Source organism: Tupaia chinensis, unplaced genomic scaffold (genome assembly GCF_000334495.1).
Source record: "Tupaia chinensis unplaced genomic scaffold, TupChi_1.0 Scaffold146052_1, whole genome shotgun sequence".
NCBI lineage: Eukaryota > Metazoa > Chordata > Mammalia > Scandentia > Tupaiidae > Tupaia > Tupaia belangeri.
The window spans coordinates 36,545-59,608 of record NW_006205908.1 but is presented as its reverse complement, the minus strand read 5'-3'; the positions used below and the strand labels follow the sequence as shown (position 1 = coordinate 59,608).

General features: G+C 39.4%; 1 protein-coding gene across 1 annotated transcript in view; it reads right to left on the bottom strand.

The window, feature by feature from the left end:
- The window catches only part of TMC1 (transmembrane channel like 1), a gene marked incomplete at its 5' end in the record, with an annotated part of 129,539 nt that overhangs the window by 81,770 nt on the left and 24,705 nt on the right, over window positions 1-23,064 (bottom strand). Inside the window, 3 exons of the mRNA XM_027768365.1 lie at window positions 5,132-5,238; window positions 16,356-16,437; window positions 17,283-17,373. Coding sequence (XP_027624166.1) covers window positions 5,132-5,238; window positions 16,356-16,437; window positions 17,283-17,373 — 280 coding nt within the window. The remainder of the gene's footprint in view (window positions 1-5,131; window positions 5,239-16,355; window positions 16,438-17,282; window positions 17,374-23,064) is intronic.

Sequence of the window (23,064 nt, the reverse complement as noted above, 5' to 3'; positions counted from 1 at the left end):
GGAAAAGAGTACCTGCGGCTGCTAGGACTCCACTTAGACCCGCATCTGACACTGACTAGGTCACAGGAGCTGGTGATGGGATAGAGTGTTTCAGGTTTCCTTGGAGAGATGAGCAAAAACCAAGCTGGGCTTAATTTGAAATAGATGAAACACAGACATTGTGCTACACCCCTGTAAGTTTTCACTTGGGAGAGGAACTCTCCCAAGGACTTCTGATTCACGCCCACGTCTTCTCTGAGCCTCGGAAGCGTTAGAAGCCTGAGAAGCCATCTTCTTTATAATAATAACAAAGTCCTCAACTCATTCTGAGACATTAGCTAAGTCACAGAAGCATTACGTGACTAAGCTTCTACGTTTTTTAAACAGGTGAAGATAAATTCATAAATTTGCTCTGAAGTTCAGTAAGCAGAAGAAGTGAAAGTGCTTTGCATTATAAAGAGTTAAAACCTCTTTAGGATTATAAGGCACCATCATTATCATGTTAATAGAAAGCTTGACATGCTATGAAGCTCTGAGGACTGAAAATACCAAATTTGTCAATGCTGCATTGAACAAATTGGTTCTGAAGTACTACAGCATTGAAAGGCCCTTTTGTAAAAGAAATTAAGCCTAATCCAACTTTGTATAGTTAGCATCCAAAAGGGCCAGTCACTAACTTTTTATGGGTGATGGCCTCAAATTCAGTCAGGTTCCTGGACTCTTCCCCTGTCCATTTTAGGCTGTTGCCTTCTTCAATCTGGATCCTTCGTTTTACTTTCCAACTTTGGTCCTAAAAGACCCTACCCTCTCCCACTCTTGCCTGCCTTTGTGCATGTGTGCCTGTGTGCTTGTGTCTGAATTATCTTATTCTATATCTGGAAAAAAATTGTTCATTTTGTGTTTCTTTGGTACAGAAAAGCTGGATATTTTGAGTTGCATATTAAGAAGGATTTATTTGAAAGCAACCTAGGAGAGATAAATAAAAATAACTCCCAAGCTGCCAAAACTTCCTCCTAAGCAAAGTTTAGCAAAGATTACTTACCTTCAATAGCTGTAGAAACCATGAAACTTTACTGAATTCCCACATGGCCATTCACAATTTAAGTCCCAGACCCAGTGGCTTGAAAATCATGTGTGTGTGGGTGTGTGCCAAAAATCTCAAGAGAAGAAAGAAGGAGAATGGATTGAGGTGTGGCCATCCCCTCTGGGGGAGTGATTTTTCACTTTCCCTGCTTCTGTCCCTCTTTCTGACTCTCTCCAGTGAGCACACATGCCCTATGGCACAAAACCTAAAAATAATAAAAAGTTAACCTTGTCACAAATTTTAAAGCATTTGTTCTACTCTTCCTTTTTTTTTTTTTTTTTTGTAAATGCCAGAAGGCATATGCACTCATCAAAGACAGACAGAAACAAAAGAAAGCACTCCTCAATGGGATGTTGTCCTACTGTAATCCCTTCTTCAGTTTCTCATCTCCTCGGGATTTAGAGCATGTGTGCAAATATGCTTGTCATGTTTTTCAAGCCACTAAGCCAGGATTTGAACCACAATCAGCCATGTGGGATCCACTTCCCTAACCACCAGACTAGGGGCTGCCCCCATATTTCTACTCTTAAAAAAGAGATACAAGCTTTTCTTGAAGAGCTATCAAATGAGAAACTTTTTCAGCATGTTTTGTACACGGAAAATCATAGCTCACCTCTGGCAACATGATGAGGCTGAATGTCAAGATGAAGAGAACCATATTTACTCCATACATCCATCTCAAGAAAAGGAAGTACGAGGCCACTGATGAACCAAACTGACCTGTTACAAAGAAAATAAAAATGACTGAGGGGACATCCAAACAAAACAAAGCAGAACCAAACTGAACCAAAGCTCTGTTTTATTGGCCCAAAATAAACCTCATAGTTATTGTACAGTGGTTTTCTTCTTACTTAAAGGCTACAGCATTCTTTTTGCTCTACCCAGGAAGAGAAAATAATTTTTTGTTGTTGTTTGTTTTTCTAGAGAGAGAAATTTTTGCTATAGGGTACATACAGTTGCCAGAGAGACAGAAAGTGAGGAAACTCCTCCCCTCCCCAAGGGGATTGACCATACCACAATCCTTTCTCCTCCATTTTTCTCTTGGGATTTTGGGCACAAATGCACACGTGCCTGGCGTGAGTTTTAAGCTGCCAGGTCTGGGACGCTAACCATGGTTGACCATGTAGGAGTCCAGTGATATAACTATTACACCATCTACTAGTCCCAAGAAAGTAAAATGTGAATCATGATGGAAGTGTTCACTGTCCTGTAGACTCTAACCTTCCATTCCTGAGTCCATCCAAGGTAAGGCCAGCCACCTTCTGCTTCACAGCTATAACTGCTGTTCACAAAACCTATTTTATTCCTTAAGTTGATATAGGCAAGTGAGCCATTATATGTAGAGTGGTTTCTATGGTGCCTAGCCAGTAATGAGCTACCATTAGAATTAGAATTAGTGCAATTTCCCTCCCTTATTCTCAAACTTCTCTGAGAAAAAATAAATAAATCCCTTCAACTATCTTATGCTGTTTCCCAACATCATTGACATTTTACAGACACAGTGTAGGAGCTGAAGTCCATTCATTCATTCCACTTATCCTCACTAAGAACCTTCGGCCAGGCATTATCTTAGATACTAAGCACAACATCAGATACCAAGCACAAAACACATTTTTGTGAAGCCTGGAAACAAGTATGCAATAAGTATATAAGGAGACTTTCAAATGCTTTGTGGAAAGTGGAATTAAATACAAACTTATTCTTGGGGAAAAAAATGAAATTCATGCATAATTGTTTCATAATACCTATTTTTCATGAACTTTTTAAAAACCAAGAAAAACATTCTCAAGAAAACCATTGGTCACCAGAGGTGTTTATACTTCATCTTGATAAATAGGGCCAACGAGGGAAAAGAAAGTATTGAAGAGTCGCTGTGGATAGATTTGTTGAGGACGGTATAGCTGAGAAGATGATATCTGAACAGAGAGATGTGAAATTAGGGGAAGGGGTAGCAACACCCAGAGCTGGGAAAAAGCAGCTCAAGCAGAAAGAACAAGAATAAAGATTCTGAGAGGCAAGGGCTTTTTGGTTAAGACAGTGAGGAACAAAACTAAGGTCAGTGTGGTTGGAGTACAGTGAATAAGAGGAAGTGGTGACAGACGAGGATGAAGAGAAAGGCTTATTGTGTATGGTCTCTCAAGGCAAGGTAAGAAGTAAGGATTTTATCAAATGTGATGAGAAGTCATCTACAGATGTTCATACGTGAGGCTGGAGAAGTGCAGAGAAGGGCATGACTTTTAAAAAAACACTTCAGTTTTGGGGAAAGAATTAAGAAGCAATAGGAAGAATGTCCTGTCAACTCACACCTGCCCCAAACGCTGAAAAGGGATTCTCCAATTATAGACTGAGCAAAACAATAAAAGGAAGAAGAGGGAAATTGAAGTCTCCGATTAAGATTTCACAGATATATAAAACTCGAATGTTCTTTGATGATCACATAAAGTTCAGCACCAAATTGCTAGTTTTTTCAAACTTTCCAATTATTATTGACCAGTTGGTCAATCAAAGACAATGAGTAGTTTCAGCTCTGGTTTACCTCATTCAAGAAAACACTTCTTATGACCAGTGGTTTCCTAGAGTCCTCCGGCTTTGAAACACAACCAGTAGAATAACCTTATTACAGAAGGAAGGTGTTGTAAATCCTAGCCTCTAATTACTAACATGAGGTCAACCCCTCAAAAGAGTAATGTCTATTTTTAGAACTGAATTTTTTCTTGAAGTACCATTTTACTTCTTCTGACAATGGCCTTTTTTGTTTTGATTTGCTTTCTTTTTTGTTTGTTTTCTAGAAACTTAACAAAGGAGTCGATCTTGAGCCAGGAGATGGCATAATAGTTTTTTTCCTGGACTCTCACATAGTCAACCACATTTCAAGTCCTGGACCAGACCACTTAAAACTCATGCTGGGTGCATGTGCATACGTGCCCAAAATCCTGAGAGAAGAATGAAGGAGAAGGATCACAGCATGTCCATCCCCACTTTCTGTCTCTTTCTCACTTTCTGTCTCTCTTGTTCTCTTTCTCTCTGGCAAGCACACATGCCCTATAGCAAAAATCTCTCTTTCTAAAGAACAAGCAAACAAACAAACAAAAACAGAAGATTTTGAGCTTGCATATTTGTTTTCTTTGAGCTCAAAAGAGAAATTTTAACTCATTTCACATACATGCAATATTTGCAGAAGGGTTCTATAGGATTGAGCAATGTAGGATTTTTAGAAACATGTGGTTTGGACAGTCACCCCTCCTCCCTTGCTGTAACTAGGTGCACTAGTCTACCTGAAGAAATTCTATAGTAGATTCACAGCTCCTTGGACATCTGCTCATCTACCTGGCTCCCAGTGATTTCATATCAGCTCATGGCTGTTATCTATGTTCTCTGGTGACTGCCCACGGATGCTCAGCCAGGGTTACTCATCATGTTTTATTGAAGACAGTGAAACTTTACTGAATTCCCACATGGCCATTCACAATTTAAGTCCCAGACCCAGTGGCTTGAAAATCATGTGTGTGTGGGTGTGTGCCAAAAATCTCAAGAGAAGAAAGAAGGAGAATGGATTGAGGTGTGGCCATCCCCTCTGGGGGAGTGATTTTTCACTTTCCCTGCTTCTGTCCCTCTTTCTGACTCTCTCCAGTGAGCACACATGCCCTATGGCACAAAACCTAAAAATAATAAAAAGTTAACCTTGTCACAAATTTTAAAGCATTTGTTCTACTCTTCCTTTTTTTTTTTTTTTTTTTGTAAATGCCAGAAGGCATATGCACTCATCAAAGACAGACAGAAACAAAAGAAAGCACTCCTCAATGGGATGTTGTCCTACTGTAATCCCTTCTTCAGTTTCTCATCTCCTCGGGATTTAGAGCATGTGTGCAAATATGCTTGTCATGTTTTTCAAGCCACTAAGCCAGGATTTGAACCACAATCAGCCATGTGGGATCCACTTCCCTAACCACCAGACTAGGGGCTGCCCCCATATTTCTACTCTTAAAAAAGAGATACAAGCTTTTCTTGAAGAGCTATCAAATGAGAAACTTTTTCAGCATGTTTTGTACACGGAAAATCATAGCTCACCTCTGGCAACATGATGAGGCTGAATGTCAAGATGAAGAGAACCATATTTACTCCATACATCCATCTCAAGAAAAGGAAGTACGAGGCCACTGATGAACCAAACTGACCTGTTACAAAGAAAATAAAAATGACTGAGGGGACATCCAAACAAAACAAAGCAGAACCAAACTGAACCAAAGCTCTGTTTTATTGGCCCAAAATAAACCTCATAGTTATTGTACAGTGGTTTTCTTCTTACTTAAAGGCTACAGCATTCTTTTTGCTCTACCCAGGAAGAGAAAATAATTTTTTGTTGTTGTTTGTTTTTCTAGAGAGAGAAATTTTTGCTATAGGGTACATACAGTTGCCAGAGAGACAGAAAGTGAGGAAACTCCTCCCCTCCCCAAGGGGATTGACCATACCACAATCCTTTCTCCTCCATTTTTCTCTTGGGATTTTGGGCACAAATGCACACGTGCCTGGCGTGAGTTTTAAGCTGCCAGGTCTGGGACGCTAACCATGGTTGACCATGTAGGAGTCCAGTGATATAACTATTACACCATCTACTAGTCCCAAGAAAGTAAAATGTGAATCATGATGGAAGTGTTCACTGTCCTGTAGACTCTAACCTTCCCTTTCTGAGTCCATCCAAGGGAAGGCCAGCCACCTTCTGCTTCACAGCTATAACTGCTGTTCACAAAACCTATTTTATTCCTTAAGTTGATATAGGCAAGTGAGCCAATATATGTAGAGTGGTTTCTATGGTGCCTAGCCAGTAATGAGCTACCATTAGAATTAGAATTAGCGCAGTTTCCCTCCCTTATTCTCAAACTTCTCTGAGAAAAAATAAATAAATCCCTTCAACTATCCTATGCTGTTTCCCAACATCATTGACATTTTACAGACACAGTGTAGGAGCTGAAGTCCATTCATTCATTCCACTTATCCTCACTAAGAACCTTCGGCCAGGCATTATCTTAGATACTAAGCACAACATCAGATACCAAGCACAAAACACATTTTTGTGAAGCCTGGAAACAAGTATGCAATAAGTATATAAGGAGACTTTCAAATGCTTTGTGGAAAGTGGAATTAAATACAAACTTATTCTTGGGGAAAAAAATGAAATTCATGCATAATTGTTTCATAATACCTATTTTTCATGAACTTTTTAAAAACCAAGAAAAACATTCTCAAGAAAACCATTGGTCACCAGAGGTGTTTATACTTCATCTTCATAAATAGGTCCAATGAGGGAAAAGAAAGTATTGAAGAGTCACTATGGATAGATTTGTTGAGGACAGTATAGCTGAGAAGAAGATATCTGAACAGAGAGATGTGAAATTAGGGGAAGGGGTAGCAACACCCAGAGCTGGGAAAAAGCAGCTCAAGCAGAAAGAACAAGAATAAAGATTCTGAGAGGCAAGGGCTTTTTGGTTAAGACAGTGAGGAACAAAACTAAGGTCAGTGTGGTTGGAGTACAGTGAATAAGAGGAAGTGGTGACAGACGAGGATGAAGAGAAAGGCTTATTGTGTATGGTCTCTCAAGGCAAGGTAAGAAGTAAGGATTTTATCAAATGTGATGAGAAGTCATCTACAGATGTTCATACGTGAGGCTGGAGAAGTGCAGAGAAGGGCATGACTTTTAAAAAAACACTTCAGTTTTGGGGAAAGAATTAAGAAGCAATAGGAAGAATGTCCTGTCAACTCACACCTGCCCCAAACGCTGAAAAGGGATTCTCCAATTATAGACTGAGCAAAACAATAAAAGGAAGAAGAGGGAAATTGAAGTCTCCGATTAAGATTTCACAGATATATAAAACTCGAATGTTCTTTGATGATCACATAAAGTTCAGCACCAAATTGCTAGTTTTTTCAAACTTTCCAATTATTATTGACCAGTTGGTCAATCTTGATGATCACATAAAGTTCAGCACCAAATTGTTAGTTTTTTCAAACTTTCCAATTATTATTTTCAGTTGGTCAATAAAAGACAATGAGTAGTTTCAGCTCTGGTTTACCTCATTCAAGAAAACACTTCTTATGACCAGTGGTTTCCTAGAGTCCTCCGGCTTTGAAACACAACCAGTAGAATAACCTTATTACAGAAGGAAGGTGTTGTAAATCCTAGCCTCTAATTACTAACATGAGGTCAACCCCTCAAAAGAGTAATGTCTATTTTTAGAACTGAATTTTTTCTTGAAGTACCATTTTACTTCTTCTGACAATGGCCGTTTTTTGTTTTGATTTGCTTTCTTTTTTGTTTGTTTTCTAGAAACTTAACAAAGGAGTCGATCTTGAGCCAGGAGATGGCATAATAGTTAAATTCCTGGACTCCCACATAGTCAACCACATTTCAAGTCCTGGACCAGACCACTTAAAACTCATGCTGGGTGCATGTGCATACGTGCCCAAAATCCTGAGAGAAGAATGAAGGAGAAGGATCACAGCATGTCCATCCCCACTTTCTGTCTCTTTCTCACTTTCTGTCTCTCTTGTTCTCTTTCTCTCTGGCAAGCACACATGCCCTATAGCAAAAATCTCTCTTTCTAAAGAACAAGCAAACAAACAAACAAAAACAGAAGATTTTGAGCTTGCATATTTGTTTTCTTTGAGCTCAAAAGAGAAATTTTAACTCATTTCACATACATGCAATATTTGCAGAAGGGTTCTATAGGATTGAGCAATGTAGGATTTTTAGAAACATGTGGTTTGGACAGTCACCCCTCCTCCCTTGCTGTAACTAGGTGCACTAGTCTACCTGAAGAAATTCTATAGTAGATTCACAGCTCCTTGGACATCTGCTCATCTACCTGGCTCCCAGTGATTTCATATCAGCTCATGGCTGTTATCTATGTTCTCTGGTGACTGCCCACGGATGCTCAGCCAGGGTTACTCATCATGTTTTATTGAAGACAGTGGACTTCCAGCTTGCTAGTTATTACAGTTACTCATTTACTGGAGGAGAACTTCTGTCTCCATGTTTCTGGGTGTTTCTCTGGAAATATATTTGAGAGTTTCTGGTATAGAGTCCCAAATACAGTACCCTATACCTATCCTGTTTCCTCTCCTCATTGGCATTTTATAGAAATGGTGTAGGAGCTGACGTTTATACATTCATTCTATATATTTTCACTAAGAATCTGCTGCAGGGATTATCTTAGATGCTAAGCACAATGTCAGGGCACTTTGAACTCACTGCCCACCCTCCTACCCTTCCTTTCTTCTTTGTTTCCTCTTTTTCTTCTTTCCTCTTTCCTTTCTTTTCAGTGTTTTGCTCATCTCGTGATCACTATGGCCCACCCTTTCTATGCCCTCATACATAACCCTGGCAAATGAGTGTGTCAAGTTGAGAATATGGTATAAATGTACGTAAATGCAAAAGAGAGAGGCAAATAATGATGTTTCAGAAAGTATCATCTTCGCCAACACACACATAACTCATTATGGATTAAACACACTTTAGAGGCCCAAACGTTCCATTTTCAGACTTGAAAGTAGTTCTAGAACTGTTTTATCTGGAGTTAGATTCTTTACAGAATCCTAAGTCTAAAAAAAGAAAAAGTAGGAAAACAGATTGCACATGGCATTAAAACAGAATGACTATAGAAAAAATCCAGATGCAGGTAGTGACTAAAGAATCCAGAAAATGAGACCAGCAGTTAGTGTAATGGCTATGTCTCTGGACTCCCACATAGTCCACTGCGGTTCGAGTCCTGGACCCGGTGGCTTAAACTCATGCTGGGTGCGTGTGCATGCATGCCCAAGATCCCGAGAGGAGAGGGGAGAAGGGATTGTGGCGTGGCCATCCCCCTGGGGGGGGATTTCTTGCTTTCTGTCTCTCTGTCTCTCTCTGTCTTTCCAGAGAGCACACCACCCTATAGAAAAACCTCTCCAAAAAATAAAGAATCCAGAAGACAATGTTCCTTTTATATTGGACCTACAAAATGGCAGAGGAGAAAGCACAAGAATAAAACAAATGAAAATCTAAAATAAGAGAAAATGAATCTACTGACCGGCATCAAAGCTCCATAGAAGCTTTCCCTCTCTCAATATGAAAATGGAAAAGAAAAACTTTTCCCTCTTTACTCCTATTTATTCTAGTGGCTCTATCCCATTAGAGGTTGTTGGCCAAACAGGTATGCATGAAAAGCAAAAACTTTATTGTAGTGTGACCAAAAGAACATAAGTGAGAAGAACAATCATTTCCACATACTTATTCTCTCAGATAAAACAGATTTATTCTTGTAAGCAACAAAAACAGGTAAAAGTAATAATAGTTAAGAATCTTGGGACCAGCAGTTAGCATAATGGCTATGTCACTGGACTTCCATGTAGCCGACTGCGGTTCGAGTCCTGGACCCAGTGACTTAAACTCATGCTGGGCACGTGTGCATGCGTGCCCAAGGTCCCAAGGGGAAAATGGAGGAGAAGGGATTGTGGTATGGCCGTCCCCCCGGGGAGTAATTTGTCGCTTTCTATTTCTCTCTCTCTTTCTGGCAAGTGCACACACACACTATAGCAAAAAACTCTCCAAAAAAAAAAAAAATCTTGATAGCCAATTACATATACTTAGAAGTTTAACAGTATTAAGTCATTTTGCTGCCACTAGAAACTGATGAGGTTAAGTATTATTAGTTCCACTGTATGAAACAGAAAATAAACATTAAAACATGCAGTTGACTGACCCGAGACTTGCTCAACAATAGCTGACATTGAATGGATTTTTGTTGCAGACACTTATCTCACGTCTGTGTACTACCTTATTTCATCACCATCAAATCCCCGTAAGATGGGAACTGTTGTACTCCTCTTTCAGAGACCTAGCCCTGTAGGTTATGGGATGGTAAATGATGGAACCGGAATTACAAACCAGGTAGCCTTGACCCTCAGGTATTCGACTCCAAATGTAGGTATCTCTTAACTACATGCTGTATGGCCACCTAAGTAGAACCACAGTTAAACACATTTTAAAAACGATGATGTATACAATGAATTTGTAGTGAATGTGTGTGTCTGAAAGAACAGCTAGAGATAATATTCATCAATCAGCTAATGTCAGTCAAATTTATAAATCTGGACGATGCCTATTAATGGCCAATTCTTTTTTCTTTAATCTGACTTGTAAATGCTGCTTCCATAGTAAATCATGTAATAAAAACAGAGTTTTTGATATGTGTTGCTATGAGCCTTTAAACTTCTACATATTCTTGTTCCTGGATTTTCTCGTGGTTTCTTTTTCTCGAAGTAAGTTCACAATTTCACCTCTCCCTCTGGTTATTTAGTATTAAGGCAAAGTAATTTGCCATCCCTCATCAGATATAATTTCCTCTCTAACAGATGGATAATAATTTAGCAAATAAATATGAGCTTTTCTAAATGTGAAAAGACCAATTAAGTGACCTGCTGTGTGAGTACAATATAAATAGCATCATGTGGCTAGGATAAGAAGCACAATTTTTTCAACTAGTCTCAGGGTAGGAAACTAAACGTGACAAAATGTGTGATGTAATATGTGACCATATGATATATCTATGAGGGTAACCATGGGGCTCTAGGAATGACCCCTTTACAAGGCAGACATGCACAAAATCTCATGGCATCTCCAAAACCTCAAAGCATCCTCTGCACCAAGAACTCTCAAATCTATTTATTTTCAGTGAAAAAAAAAAAGTTGGGTATGATTAGCTTAGTATCTAGTCTTACAATAATAATAGGATCCAGATTTTACCGGAATCCAAATGAGAATGGTATGGTTCTAAACTCTGGCTTGAGTTTCATTTTTAATTCTGCCAATTATTGGACAGAGCTTTGGAGAAACTCAGGGAAGGCTGGTAATCTGGAACTCCTTTAAAAATCATATTTAAAAAATATTTGTTCAGTATTCATTTAAAGATTAAGCAGAGAGTAATCTGGCAAGGTGGATTCAAAAGACTGTTGGGAAGGACCAGCAGTTGGCGTGGTGGCTATGTCACTGGACTCCCACGTAGTCGACTGCGGTTCGATTCCCGGACCCGGTGGCTTAAAACTCACGCCAGGTGTGTGTGCGCGTGTGCCCAAGATCCTGAGAGGAGAATGGAGGAGAAGGGATTGCGGTGTGGCCATCCCCCGTGGGGGGTGATTTCTCGCTTTCTGTCTCTCTGTCTCTCTCTGTCTGTCTGGCGAGCGCATGCGCCCTATAGCAAAAACCTCTCAAAAAAAAAAAAAAAAAAGACTGTTGGGAGTGAAATGCAACTGGTCTTCCTTCGAACAGGCCACTTACAGTAATTCACGATCAATTTATTTATTTTCTTGTATTTTATGATCTATCTTCTTCACCTATTCATACATGTATTAGCACCTGTGGGTGTAAGATTAACAAGGGTGGAGTCTTTACCTGTCTTTGTCAGCACTGCACCTTCAGGGCCTAAAACCAAGCCTTATATTTGATAGGTCCTCAGTGAGTAAACCACAATTAATCATTCAATTGTGTCATGCTTATTCTGAACATTAAACAGTATATTTAAAAAAAATAAATAAAGTTCATTTTGTTTCCCTGAGAGGGAACAAGATAGGGAACGAGAGAGAAAGAGAACAGGCATTCCCCAAACAGAGTCTGAACGAGAGAGAAAGAGAACAGGCATTCCCCAGAGTGACCACACCACGAGCCACTCCCAGTCTTAGCCAGCCTGGATCATGGGCATGTGTGCCCAGCATGCTTAGGAAGGTCCCAGAAGGCAAACAGGACGTTTCTTATGTGGGTTCAGTTACATTATCACTGAGCCACCATGTGGCCTTGAGATTTTAAATTTTAGATGATTATGACTTTTAAGGAGAATGTAATAATATTTTTGAAGTGTTTTTAAGATTAGATGGTCATTTTCTTAGAGAGATTTTTGGTACAGTGTTTGTGTGCTTGCCAGAGAGACAGAGAGATATAGAGAAACTGAAAGCAAGAAATCACCTTCCAGAGGGGATAACCACACTGCAATTCCTTCGCCTCCATTCTCCTCTTGGGATTTTGGGCATGAATATACACATGCCCAGAGTAAGATTTTTTAAGCCACTGGGTCTGGGACTCAAACTACAGTCGACTATGTGAGAGTCCAGTAATATAACCTTTACGGTGTCTGCTGATCCCCAAATGGTCATTTTTTAAATTTAATTTAATTTATTATTATCATAACTTTTTTCTATTACGTTGAATCACATGTGTCTTTACAGTGTAATAATTTCTTGTTCCAGCATGATTACCATACATATCAGTCAAGACAAAGACATTACTATCGAAATCATCATCAAATAGCTTTTCATCATTTTTTTAGATTATTGTTATTTACTCTCATTATTTTTTTAACATTCAATAACTCTATATCATTTGGCTTATATAAAGAATTTACCCAGCATAAATAATTCTCAGACCAGTCCAGTTGAGAATACTATACATGTTATCATCAGCAGGTAATAAATCATTTCTGTGTCCCACTAATGCCATGCCTCTCTATTTGTTCTCTTGCTATCCTTCCTTATACTCTTCCCTTCTCCCCACCTCCCATGGTCATTTTTTAAGATAAAAGCATTTATATCAGTTTTATAATACGAGCATGTATTTTATAAATACATTATATGTTTAAACTAATGAAAAGAATTTAGGCTTCTCGGTATAATTCTGTTTTCCATTTAACCATGGCAAAAATTTACCATTCAAATTTATTAAGAATTTCACATGCCTACATATACAGCTTAAATTCTTTATAATTTATAAATCATGAACTATTGGTCTAGAAATGCCCTTGTATAGTAACTAGTCTAATTCCCAGAATTCATAGAAACCATGAATATAAATATAGAGGATCAGAGATGTAAAAAGGAATGCCCAGACCAGAGAAATGGTGGGGGTAAAATGGCTTCACTTCCAGGAAAACCAATTCCATGTCCCATTTTTTCTCTCTCCACTTAATTCAGCTTCAAAGACCATAATAAATACACACTTTCCTAATCTTTGATAGGGTATTTTCTTTAAGATATTAATGCAATCCAAGGATTCTATTAAAATACTCTTGGATAATTGGGGGCCAGCAGGTGGCACAGTGGTTATGGTGCTGGACTCCCAAATGGCTGATCATAGTTCAAGTCTCAGTCCTGATGGCTTGAAAATCACATTGGATGTGTGTGTGTGTGCCCCAAATCTCAGGAGGTCCTTTTGGAGGAGAAGAGATTGTGGCATGGCCATTCCCCCTCTCAGAGGACAGAAGATGAATTTCTCACTTTCCTTCTCAACATTCCTCTCTCTATATAGAGCATATGGGCCTTATGGCAAAAACCTAAAAAAAAAACCTCTTAGATAGATTTTATACTTCTTGTACTTTTCAATACAATAGCCCAAAAGTATGTGGTTTGCTTCTAATAATCATTAAAAACCTTAGTACATTAAGCATCTTATAGAGTATGAAATACATAATTAAATAATTCAGTCAAAGGTAAATACATGAGAAAATGAAAATGATTCCCCAAATACGATAACTATCAAGGTAATCTAAAACTGCTCATCTTGCCATTGGCCTGGTAGTATCCTCTCCAGGAACTGGTGAAAAAAAATTTTTTAAAGAAAAACCTATGCAATTATAAAATCTTCCTCAAAATCAAAAGCAACATGCATATCACATCAAAAACTCTAAGCTTCGAACCTAAACAAACGCCTTAAATCTCAGCTCTGCCACTAACTAATTCTGGAATAGTTAGCTATAACCATACAATAAAATAGGAAGGTTAATACACACATTGCAAGCAAACTGAAGATTACGTGAAATAACATTTGACAAGTGTGTGATTCATGATGGCACTCATGTAAGTAGTGGTTGTGGCGATTGTTGATAGACTAGAAAATAAAGGTCGATCTTTCAGCATTTAGGCAAAGCATCACTAACAGTGAAGAAATCAGGACAACCTACTCAATTAATAAATTATACATGAGAAAAGAAAATAGTTCCTCTACGCTTGAATTGTCTAGGCTGGCTGTTCCAAATTCACTGTAAAAGGAGGGGAAGGAATGAGATACTTAAGGTTTCACTGAACAGCTCAGTCAATGTTTTCCACTGTGATTGTCATGATAGATGGTGGTCTTATGTGTAACTCATTTCTGTTTTCAATTTCTGGCAATAAAGATAAGTCTGCCTACTCCTATCACACTGATTAAGGCTACTCTAACACAAATAAGCATAATATTATTGGAATAGAATGGAATCTTCTCTAATGTACTTTAAGAATAAGTAATTTTCAAAGGTATGTATTTTAAACATCAAAAATTATTCATTTCTTTAGACATACCTCACAGCCCCATCATTTCGCTAATTAGGAGACTGAGGCTCAGAGGAATTAAATAACTACCTCAAAGTTAAACAACTAACCCATGTAGCATGGCAAAAACCAAATCCAGACTCATTTCCACATATATTGTATCAGGATTTTACTGCTGAAAATGACCTTCTGCTTCTCAGTGTTTCTCGAGATGCCATATTTTAGCTGCAAGTTGAAACTTAAGGATTCCATAATATAGTTTTTTTAAGTGATTTTTTTCTTTTAATTTGCCTGAGGGTACATGCGTTCACCAGAGTTATATAGACAGGGAGAAGAGAAAGCACCCCTCCCCCCATGGGGTTTGATCCCACAGCAATCCCTTCTCTTCCATTTCTCCATACAGTTGGGATTTGGGGTGTACATGAAACATGCATTCCCAGTTGTTTCTCAAGCTCCCAGAGCTGAGGTTCAAGCTGTATGGTTGATCACGTGAGATTTAGCATGCCTGACCACCAGGCTATGGGCCTAGTCTGATGTCTGTTTTGATGTGTTTGAAGTTCCTTGCTCTATTTCTTAGAGTGATAGACATTTGAAGAATTTGCCTATCCTTTTATTTGATGCATATTTCAAGGCATATTTATATTTATTAAGTGCCTCATGGGATCTAGGAGTAACAAAACAGAATCCTTGCTTTCATGTCTATTGGGTAAAATACACATAAAATGAAATAAAGCAAGAAGTGCAATTTCATCAGAAAATTGTATCAGGACCCAGCTGCTGTGTTTACTTCTCAGGTCTACCTGAGCATGTTGGCCATGCCAGTGGGTGCACCTGTAGTCCAGACCGGCTGTGGGGCTTGCAGGAACATTGTACCATCAAGATCCTGTCAAAATAACTATCTCTATGTTTTTCTTTCCCATCTCATGAAAGAAATCTTCTTAAAAATTAGATTAAAAGTATAAGTGATAAGAGTTGAGGACAATAAAGCAAAAACAGAATGGTACAAGGAATATATGGAAGGGAGAGCAATTAATGACTGGTGTGTATTTTAATTCACTGACGCTTAATAATGAGAAACAGGTCTGAGGGACAGCCACTCCTAAAACATGCCTAATCATGTCAGAGAAATATCCATCAGAGGTGTTATCTCCCTATGGTGTCTCCATTTTAATTATGCAATGCCACATGTTACCCACAGGAAAATCTGCCTCCAATCTTTAGAGCCACGGACTTAAATCAAAGGAATCCCAGTCAAAATCCTTACAAACTTGAAAATAGAAAGATGATGTTCAAAATTGTTTCAAATGTTATCCCCCTTTCTTTTATATATTTTTATTATTTTTTTAAAAATGATTTACAATTTTATTTTACATATCCTAAATATTTAATTTACATTATTCTAAGCCTAGAGCACTATTCTAAATAGGTTTTTCACTGGAACCTTCTCCTGCCTTTGTTGTCCATTACAAATATTATATAAAATAAAGACACAAAATTCAGATAGCAAGTTCTTGGATGACTATTGCTTATTCTACTTCAGAGATTTAAAAAGGAGGTTTTAATACTTCTTCACTTTTTTTACAGTGTTCATTTTGATTATTATCTAACATTAATAAAAACACATATTTTCAATGGCATATTTATTGCCAAAATAAAAGGTCTGCCTTCCCAATAACATGACTTAAAGTCATCATATACAATTCTGAGTTCCCCGGGCAGGACAGCAAACCAGGCCACAAGGGGAGTTTTGGTTCAGGATAGATCATGAGAGTGGGGTTCCCGGTGCTGTCCTTGGTAAGTGCTAGCAAATCTTTGCAGTTACCAAAGGAGTTGTAAACAACACTTTTGTTTATTTGATTTTTGTTTTTAATTTTCTTGGGTCCAGAAGCTGAGAAAGGCATCTGATAAGCTTATGAGCCATTTATCTAAGACAGCCGTCCCTGTCTAATAAGATCTGAGGAGCACTTACTTTCAATTGCCTTGATTTTATTTTCCCATGGGATGCAGGCAGCTTTGAAGTTCTCAAAATCTCGGAGAAATTTTACCCATTTCTGAAAAGAAAGCCAAATTCCACAGTAATGTTCAGTGCCCAACCTCACCATTTGTTGAGATGTCCACCCCGTCACCCTCAAACAACACATGGCAATGGACTTGGAAAGATCTTTCTGGCACTAAAGGCTGTTGATTTTGTTTGTTTAGTTTTGTTTTGTAAGAAAGGAAGACAGTAGCCATCTTTGTATAATGGAACACAACACATCCATAAAGTTGAACTAGAAGTCTCACAGCAACATGGATGTAATTCATGAAAATAATATTGCATCAAAGAAGCCAGCAACAGGAGCACAAATACTATATGATTCCTTTTATTTACACTATAAAAACAGACAAAACTAATCTATTGTGTGTATACATATATGTGCGTAAATTAAGAGGGACCAGCAGTTAGTGTAATGGCTATGTCGCTGGACTCCCATGTAGTCGACTGCAGTTCGAGTCCCAGACCCGGTGGCTTAAACTCACGCCGGGCGCATGTGCATGTGTGCCCAAGATCCCGAGAGGAGAATGGAGGAGAAGAGATTGCGGCGTGGCCATCCTCCCTGGGGACGATTTCTCCCTTTCTGTCTCTCTGTCTCCCTCTGTCTGTCTGGCGAGTGCACACGCCCTATAGCAAAAACTTCTCAAAAAAGGAAAAAAAATTAAGATACATGAACTTTATTCACAAAACTCAATATTGGTGGGAATACATTTAGCATAGTAATATTTGCAGAGAAGTGATAATCCGTATGTACTGTATGTATACCAGTGTAAGTTTTTGTTTGTTTTTTGCCCTTCTCAGAACAGAATTAGTGCTCTCTCCATTGGGGCCAGCATGATACACGCCAGACTGTATACTTACCTTGGCCATCATCATTTTAAACGCAAACCATCGTTTTCCTTTTCCTTTCCCAAGAGCCCCTTCATTTTCACTCACAAATTTTTTGGCTTCCCTGAGAAAATAGAGGAAAAATAAGAGGTTAGTGGAGGTGAGTTGAAATGCATAGAGTGAAGAGGTAATTTTGTCAGGACTGTAGCCTTAGTTCTCTACATCCTCTAAATCTTGAACCAGTGAACCTCAGCTGTATTTTATAAACTCTGGACTTTTAATGCATGTTTAGTTCTTTTAAAATTCTGGCTAGGGAGAGTAGATATTTTCATTTCACTTCCTAATCAGCTGAAGTCATCAAAAAGCAAGGAACTTATGATAAGTGTCAAAAAAGAGAAAACCCTAGTTCTCATTTCTACCACATATAAAATTGAATATGAAGTTTAAGTCAGATTCTGGCAGCCAAAGTATTTATTTTAATTATTTTTTCCTTCTTTACTAAGAATTCTTCTTTTTTAAAAAAGGAGGGCAAAGAGTTAGGACAAAATGACACAGAACACACTTACTGAACTAGTATTTAATCCTATAAGAGTAATCAACACGTAAAACAGAAAAACACTATAAAGTTAATGGGTTGAGGCAAAAAAGAAAAAGGAAAGTAATACTTTAGGCTTCACATTCTAAAAGAGCCTTAAATACAAACTTTAACATTTTTCTCAAATATTTATAAATTTACATAACACATTTGTTACATTAGTGTCTTGTATATATGTGTTAAAAGACATTAACTTGTCAAAATGGATACAGATAACGTGAACACATTAATGGTATTACAATCTTTGTAATTTAAGTCATTGCGATGGACCCAATATTTGTGTACTCCCCAAATTCACATGTTGAATCTGATCTCTAATGGGATGGTATTTGGAGGTGATTAGGTCATGGGGGTCTAGCCCTCTTAAATGGGATTAGTGCCTTTATGAGGAGAAGCTAGAGAACTAGTCAGTCCTCTTCCCACCACATGAGAGTACAAGAAATGGGCTCCCTGCAACCTGGAAGAAGGCTCTCCCCAGAATGTGACCCTGCTGGCACCTGACCTAAGACTTCCAGTCTCCAGAGCCATGAGAAATACAAGTTTGTTGTTAAAGCTACTGAATCGGTGGTAATTTATTCTATCAGCCCAAAGTGACAAAGATAGTCATTTCTGTTGTCATTTGTTTGTCCAATACCTGAAACGAATTGTTAAAACAAAGGCAGGCCAGGCTTCTCCTCATCTCTCTCTAGCGCCAGAAAGCATATTATCTACATGAGGGAGGACAGTAGCTTCTGCAAATGACAATAACAAACAGACAAACCAAACCTAATTTGTTTTCAGGACTGGACTGGGGTAGCAGGTATAATGCTCTTGTCATTTGTATGTCCCCTGAAACGTATGGCTTTGCAAACAAAACCTATCAACCCATGGCTATAAATGAACATTTTTTTAAGAAGACTTTTGCTATAGAGTGTGTATGTTTGCCAGGGAGACAGAAGCAGAGAGAGAGAAAGCAAGAAATCACCCCCATCTCCAGGGGGATGGCCATGCTACAATCTCTTCTCCTCCCTTCTCTTCTCGAGATTTTGGGCCTGCATGCACACATGCTCACTCTGAGTTTCAGGCCTCCAGGTCTGGGACTTGAATTGCAGTCAGCCATGTGGGAGTCTAACCAATACCTTAACCAATACGCCATCATCTGTTGGTCCCAATGAACATCTTATTTTTATTTTTTTAAGTGATATTTTTGCTATAGGGCACATATCCTCACCGGAGAGACAGAGAGAGACAAAGAGACAAAAAGTAAGACTCACCCACCCTCCCATCCAGGGAGGGTGGCTGTGCCGTACTCCCTTCTCCTACATTCTCCTCTCGGGATTTTGGGCACACATGCACACAAGTCTGGTGTAAATTTTAAGCTACCTGGTCCAGAACTCTAACCACAATTGGCTACTTGTGAGTCCAGCTACATAACCATTTTGCCATCCACTGGTCCCTTGAACTTCTTATGAACACGCAATGTAAGCATTAGAAGAGAAAGGGTTGGTCTTAGCGTCATGGCACAGTCATGGTAAACTGCAGTGCTGGAAGCCACACGGCTGACTGCAGTGTTGGGTCTCTGAATCAGCCTAGAAGCACTCCGGGCATGTGTATGCAGAGTTATGATGGGCTGGAGGGCTGGGAGGAGAATTGTTGTGTGACAGGACCTTGTCAAGGGTGCTCCTTTCACTCTCTTTCATGCACATATGCTATCTATCATGAATAAAATAAGTAAACTTTAAAGAAAAAAGATGAGATCAGTAAAAGATATTTTGTAACATACCCCTCAGTATCAATGCTAAGATTAGGATTTTATGATATAGAGTTATCAAAAAACACTGTGCCCATGCTGACTCAACTGACCCTTCAGAGTGGTGCCTCCTTATTCACCTGCCTCCTGCACCCACAACCACTCATGTTCTGGCACCAACCCCCAAGCACAATGGTGAAGATGCTCCTCCCATCATCAGACAGAACCTCCAAATCTGTTCCTGAGCAACAGAGACAATGACTTGTCTTTTTGTGTCTACCATAGCATTGACTATTGCACTGACTACGAGGAACACTGAACGAAAAGAAGCCTTCTGGAAATCGAACTGATGGACTTAATGCAAGGTAGATGTAGATGGGAGATTATGTGATAATTGTATCTTCCACATCAGTTAATGTTTGATGGCAGAGTCGGTCCAGACCATTAGGTTACACACTCCACCTATTAGTCTTCCCTAAAACTCAATTGGACAGCTTCCCACCTACAGAGAGAACTCTACTAGATTGACCCTGACATCTGACATGACTTATGGATTGGCAAAAGTAGTTGAAAAGAAGCTTCTTAAACATTCTACATAACCTTGGGACCAGAAGATGGCACCATGGTTACATCGCTGGACTCCCACACAGCCAACTGTGAGGCTTGAAACTCATTCTGGGCGCATGTGTGTGTGTGTTTGTGTGTGTGTGTCTGTGTGTGTGTGTGCCCAAAATCCCAAGAGGGGGCTAGAGGAGAAGAGATTGCAGTATGGCCATCTTCCCTGGGGTGGGGGGTGGGGGGGTGATTTCTCGCTTTCTGTTTCTCTGTCTCTCTCTGTCTCGCACATGCACCTTCTAGCAAAAATTTCCCTCAAAAAAAAAAAAAACTACCTAATCTGAAATGTTTAATAGAACCATGCCAAAATTATGAACTGAATTCACATAGCTGTGATTTTAAGTCCATACAATGAAGAAAACACATCCCATCTCAGCAATAATTCTGCATTGTAGAGGTGACAAGATGGGAGGAAAGGTGGCACCTAGCAGCTGCTTCATAAAATATAAAACTGAGAATCAGGTAAGAGGTTCTAATCCAGCCTCTGTGATCTGTCTCTGTGATCTTGCCCATGTTTTTGCTTGTTTTTAATTGCCAGAGGGCACGTGTGCTTGTTAGAGAGAGAAAGACAGAGAGGGGAAGAAAGTGCCCCTCAATGGCATGTGGTGACAACACAATCCCTTCTCCTCCTTTCCTTCATCATGTTGGGACGTGGACCACATATGTCTGGCATATTTTTCAAGCTGCAGGGACCAGGATTCAAATCTTGGTGGATCATGTGGGATCTGGTTTCCTGGCCTTGGCTATGCTTTTTGATGCTCTCTGTATCAGCTGTGTGAGTATTCTGCTTTTCAGGGGAAAGCACACTTTCCCAGGACTCACACAGGCCTGGCACAGGTTCTTCAGCGCCACTGTGTGGCTCTTTACAGACGAGATTTCTCAGCGAACAAACGGATCATCGGGCCACTGCTTCCCTGCTTGCCAGAGTGGCGGTAAGAACAAAGCGAGATCATGGATGTGAAAGTGTCGAAGGGATTATTAGTCAGTTCTATAATAATGCTTGTTTTGAACCTGAATTTGTTTTCTAGCATGAGTAATATGTTATAGAATGATTAGGTGAGCACAGAAAACTGCACCCGGCTAAACCAAGCCATGTAGGAATACACATAATACAACCATCTTCTCTATCAGCTCCCTCACTTCCATACAGATGAGGACAGCCACACCTGTCCACAGCCTGTGTTAATGGCCCTCCTTGCACACTTTACAGTAATTCACAAGCTGCAGCTTTTTTGAGAGCCAACCTCAGGTTTTTTTCAAGCTAGACTGTCATATTTATTATAGTATTTGTGTATTTCTTAACCAATAACATGTGTAGAACATCATCACTATTTTTATTAAATTCCTTTTTTTAATTGATTATTAATGATGTTTCTGGATATCGTGTTGTACCTACCCCCATTTTTCCTATGAACCCTGTGTTTTCTGTTTGTTTGCTTGTTTTTTGTTTGTTTTGTTTTGTTTTTAATTTCATCAGACAGTGTAGGCATTCACTGGAGACAGAGAGAGAGGGAGAGAGAAAGTGAGGAAGCACCCCCCAGGGGGTAGCCATGCACAATTATTCTCCTCCATTTATCCCTTTTTTCAGGATTTCGGGCACACATGCATGCATCTGGTGTCTTTCAAGCCACTGGGTCCAGGACTTCTATTGTATGATCAGCCCTGTTGAGATCCAGCCTCTCTAACTACCATGCCACCAGTTGGCCCTACCCATGTGGTTCTTATTGCTCAATTTTGCAAAATGTAGTGATTTTTCAGATCCTATGTATCATGTTATAGCAGAACTGACCACACTTCAACAATCTGGCATCAAGAATTTTGAAATTCACAAAACCAAGTATAAATAGGAGTTAGAGTATTGGTCTCTGTTATAATCAATGCATATAAATAAGAAATCAAAGCCTTTTGGTTAAAAAAAATCAACTTTTAAAAAATATATTGTTAAGTGCCTACTTTCTGGGCATATCTACTACTCTAGGTATTTAGCAGATAATTTATAAGACATCCAATCTGGCCTACTAGAGTTGTATTACCTTCTAGATTAGAAAGCATGACTTTGTTCTAAACAGTCAGAGTGTAGAGAAATTACTCCTCTGGGCCAGCTGGTGGTAGCATGGTGTACAACGTGGCTGCATCCTATATGGCCAAATGTGTGGTCCAAATCGCTGACCCAGTGACTTGAAGAACATGAAGGGAGCTTATGTGCGTGCCCAAAATCCCAAGAGGAGAACGGAGGGGATAAGATTGTGGCATGGCCATCTCCCTGGAGGGTGTTTTATTGCCTCTCTTTCTCTCTCTCTCTCCAGTGAGCTCACATGCCTGATAGCACACAAAACAAACAAAAAGCTCATCTATTTCATATTTCTGCCAAGATTATTTATTTATTTCATGAAAGAGGCAGAGTTACACACAGAGCCTTGCTACACTACATTCCCCCAACCCCACCCTAGCCTTCTAGCCAGTCAGGATCTTGGACATACCTTGTGTTTTCAAATCCACCCAAAAACTTTTCATATGGTTCCAGGACCTTACGGCCTGCACATTGTAACTAGGCATCTGTAAGATTTTAAATTTGAGGGACCAGCAGTTAGCGTAATGGCTATGTCGCTGGACTCCTATGTAGTCGACCGCAGTTTGAGTCCCAGACCCAGTGGCTTAAACTCACTCCAGGTGGGTGTGTGTTCATGCCCAAGATCCTGAGAGGAGAATGGAGGAAAAGGGATTGCAGCGTGGCCATCCCCCCTGGGGGGTGATTTCTCGCCTTGTCTCTCTGGGGTTTTACCATGGCCAGAATGACCACTAGACTCAACTCATCGGAAATCTTGGAGATGATTTTTAAACAAAGCCAAGGGCTATAATGGAGTGGACTGGAAATG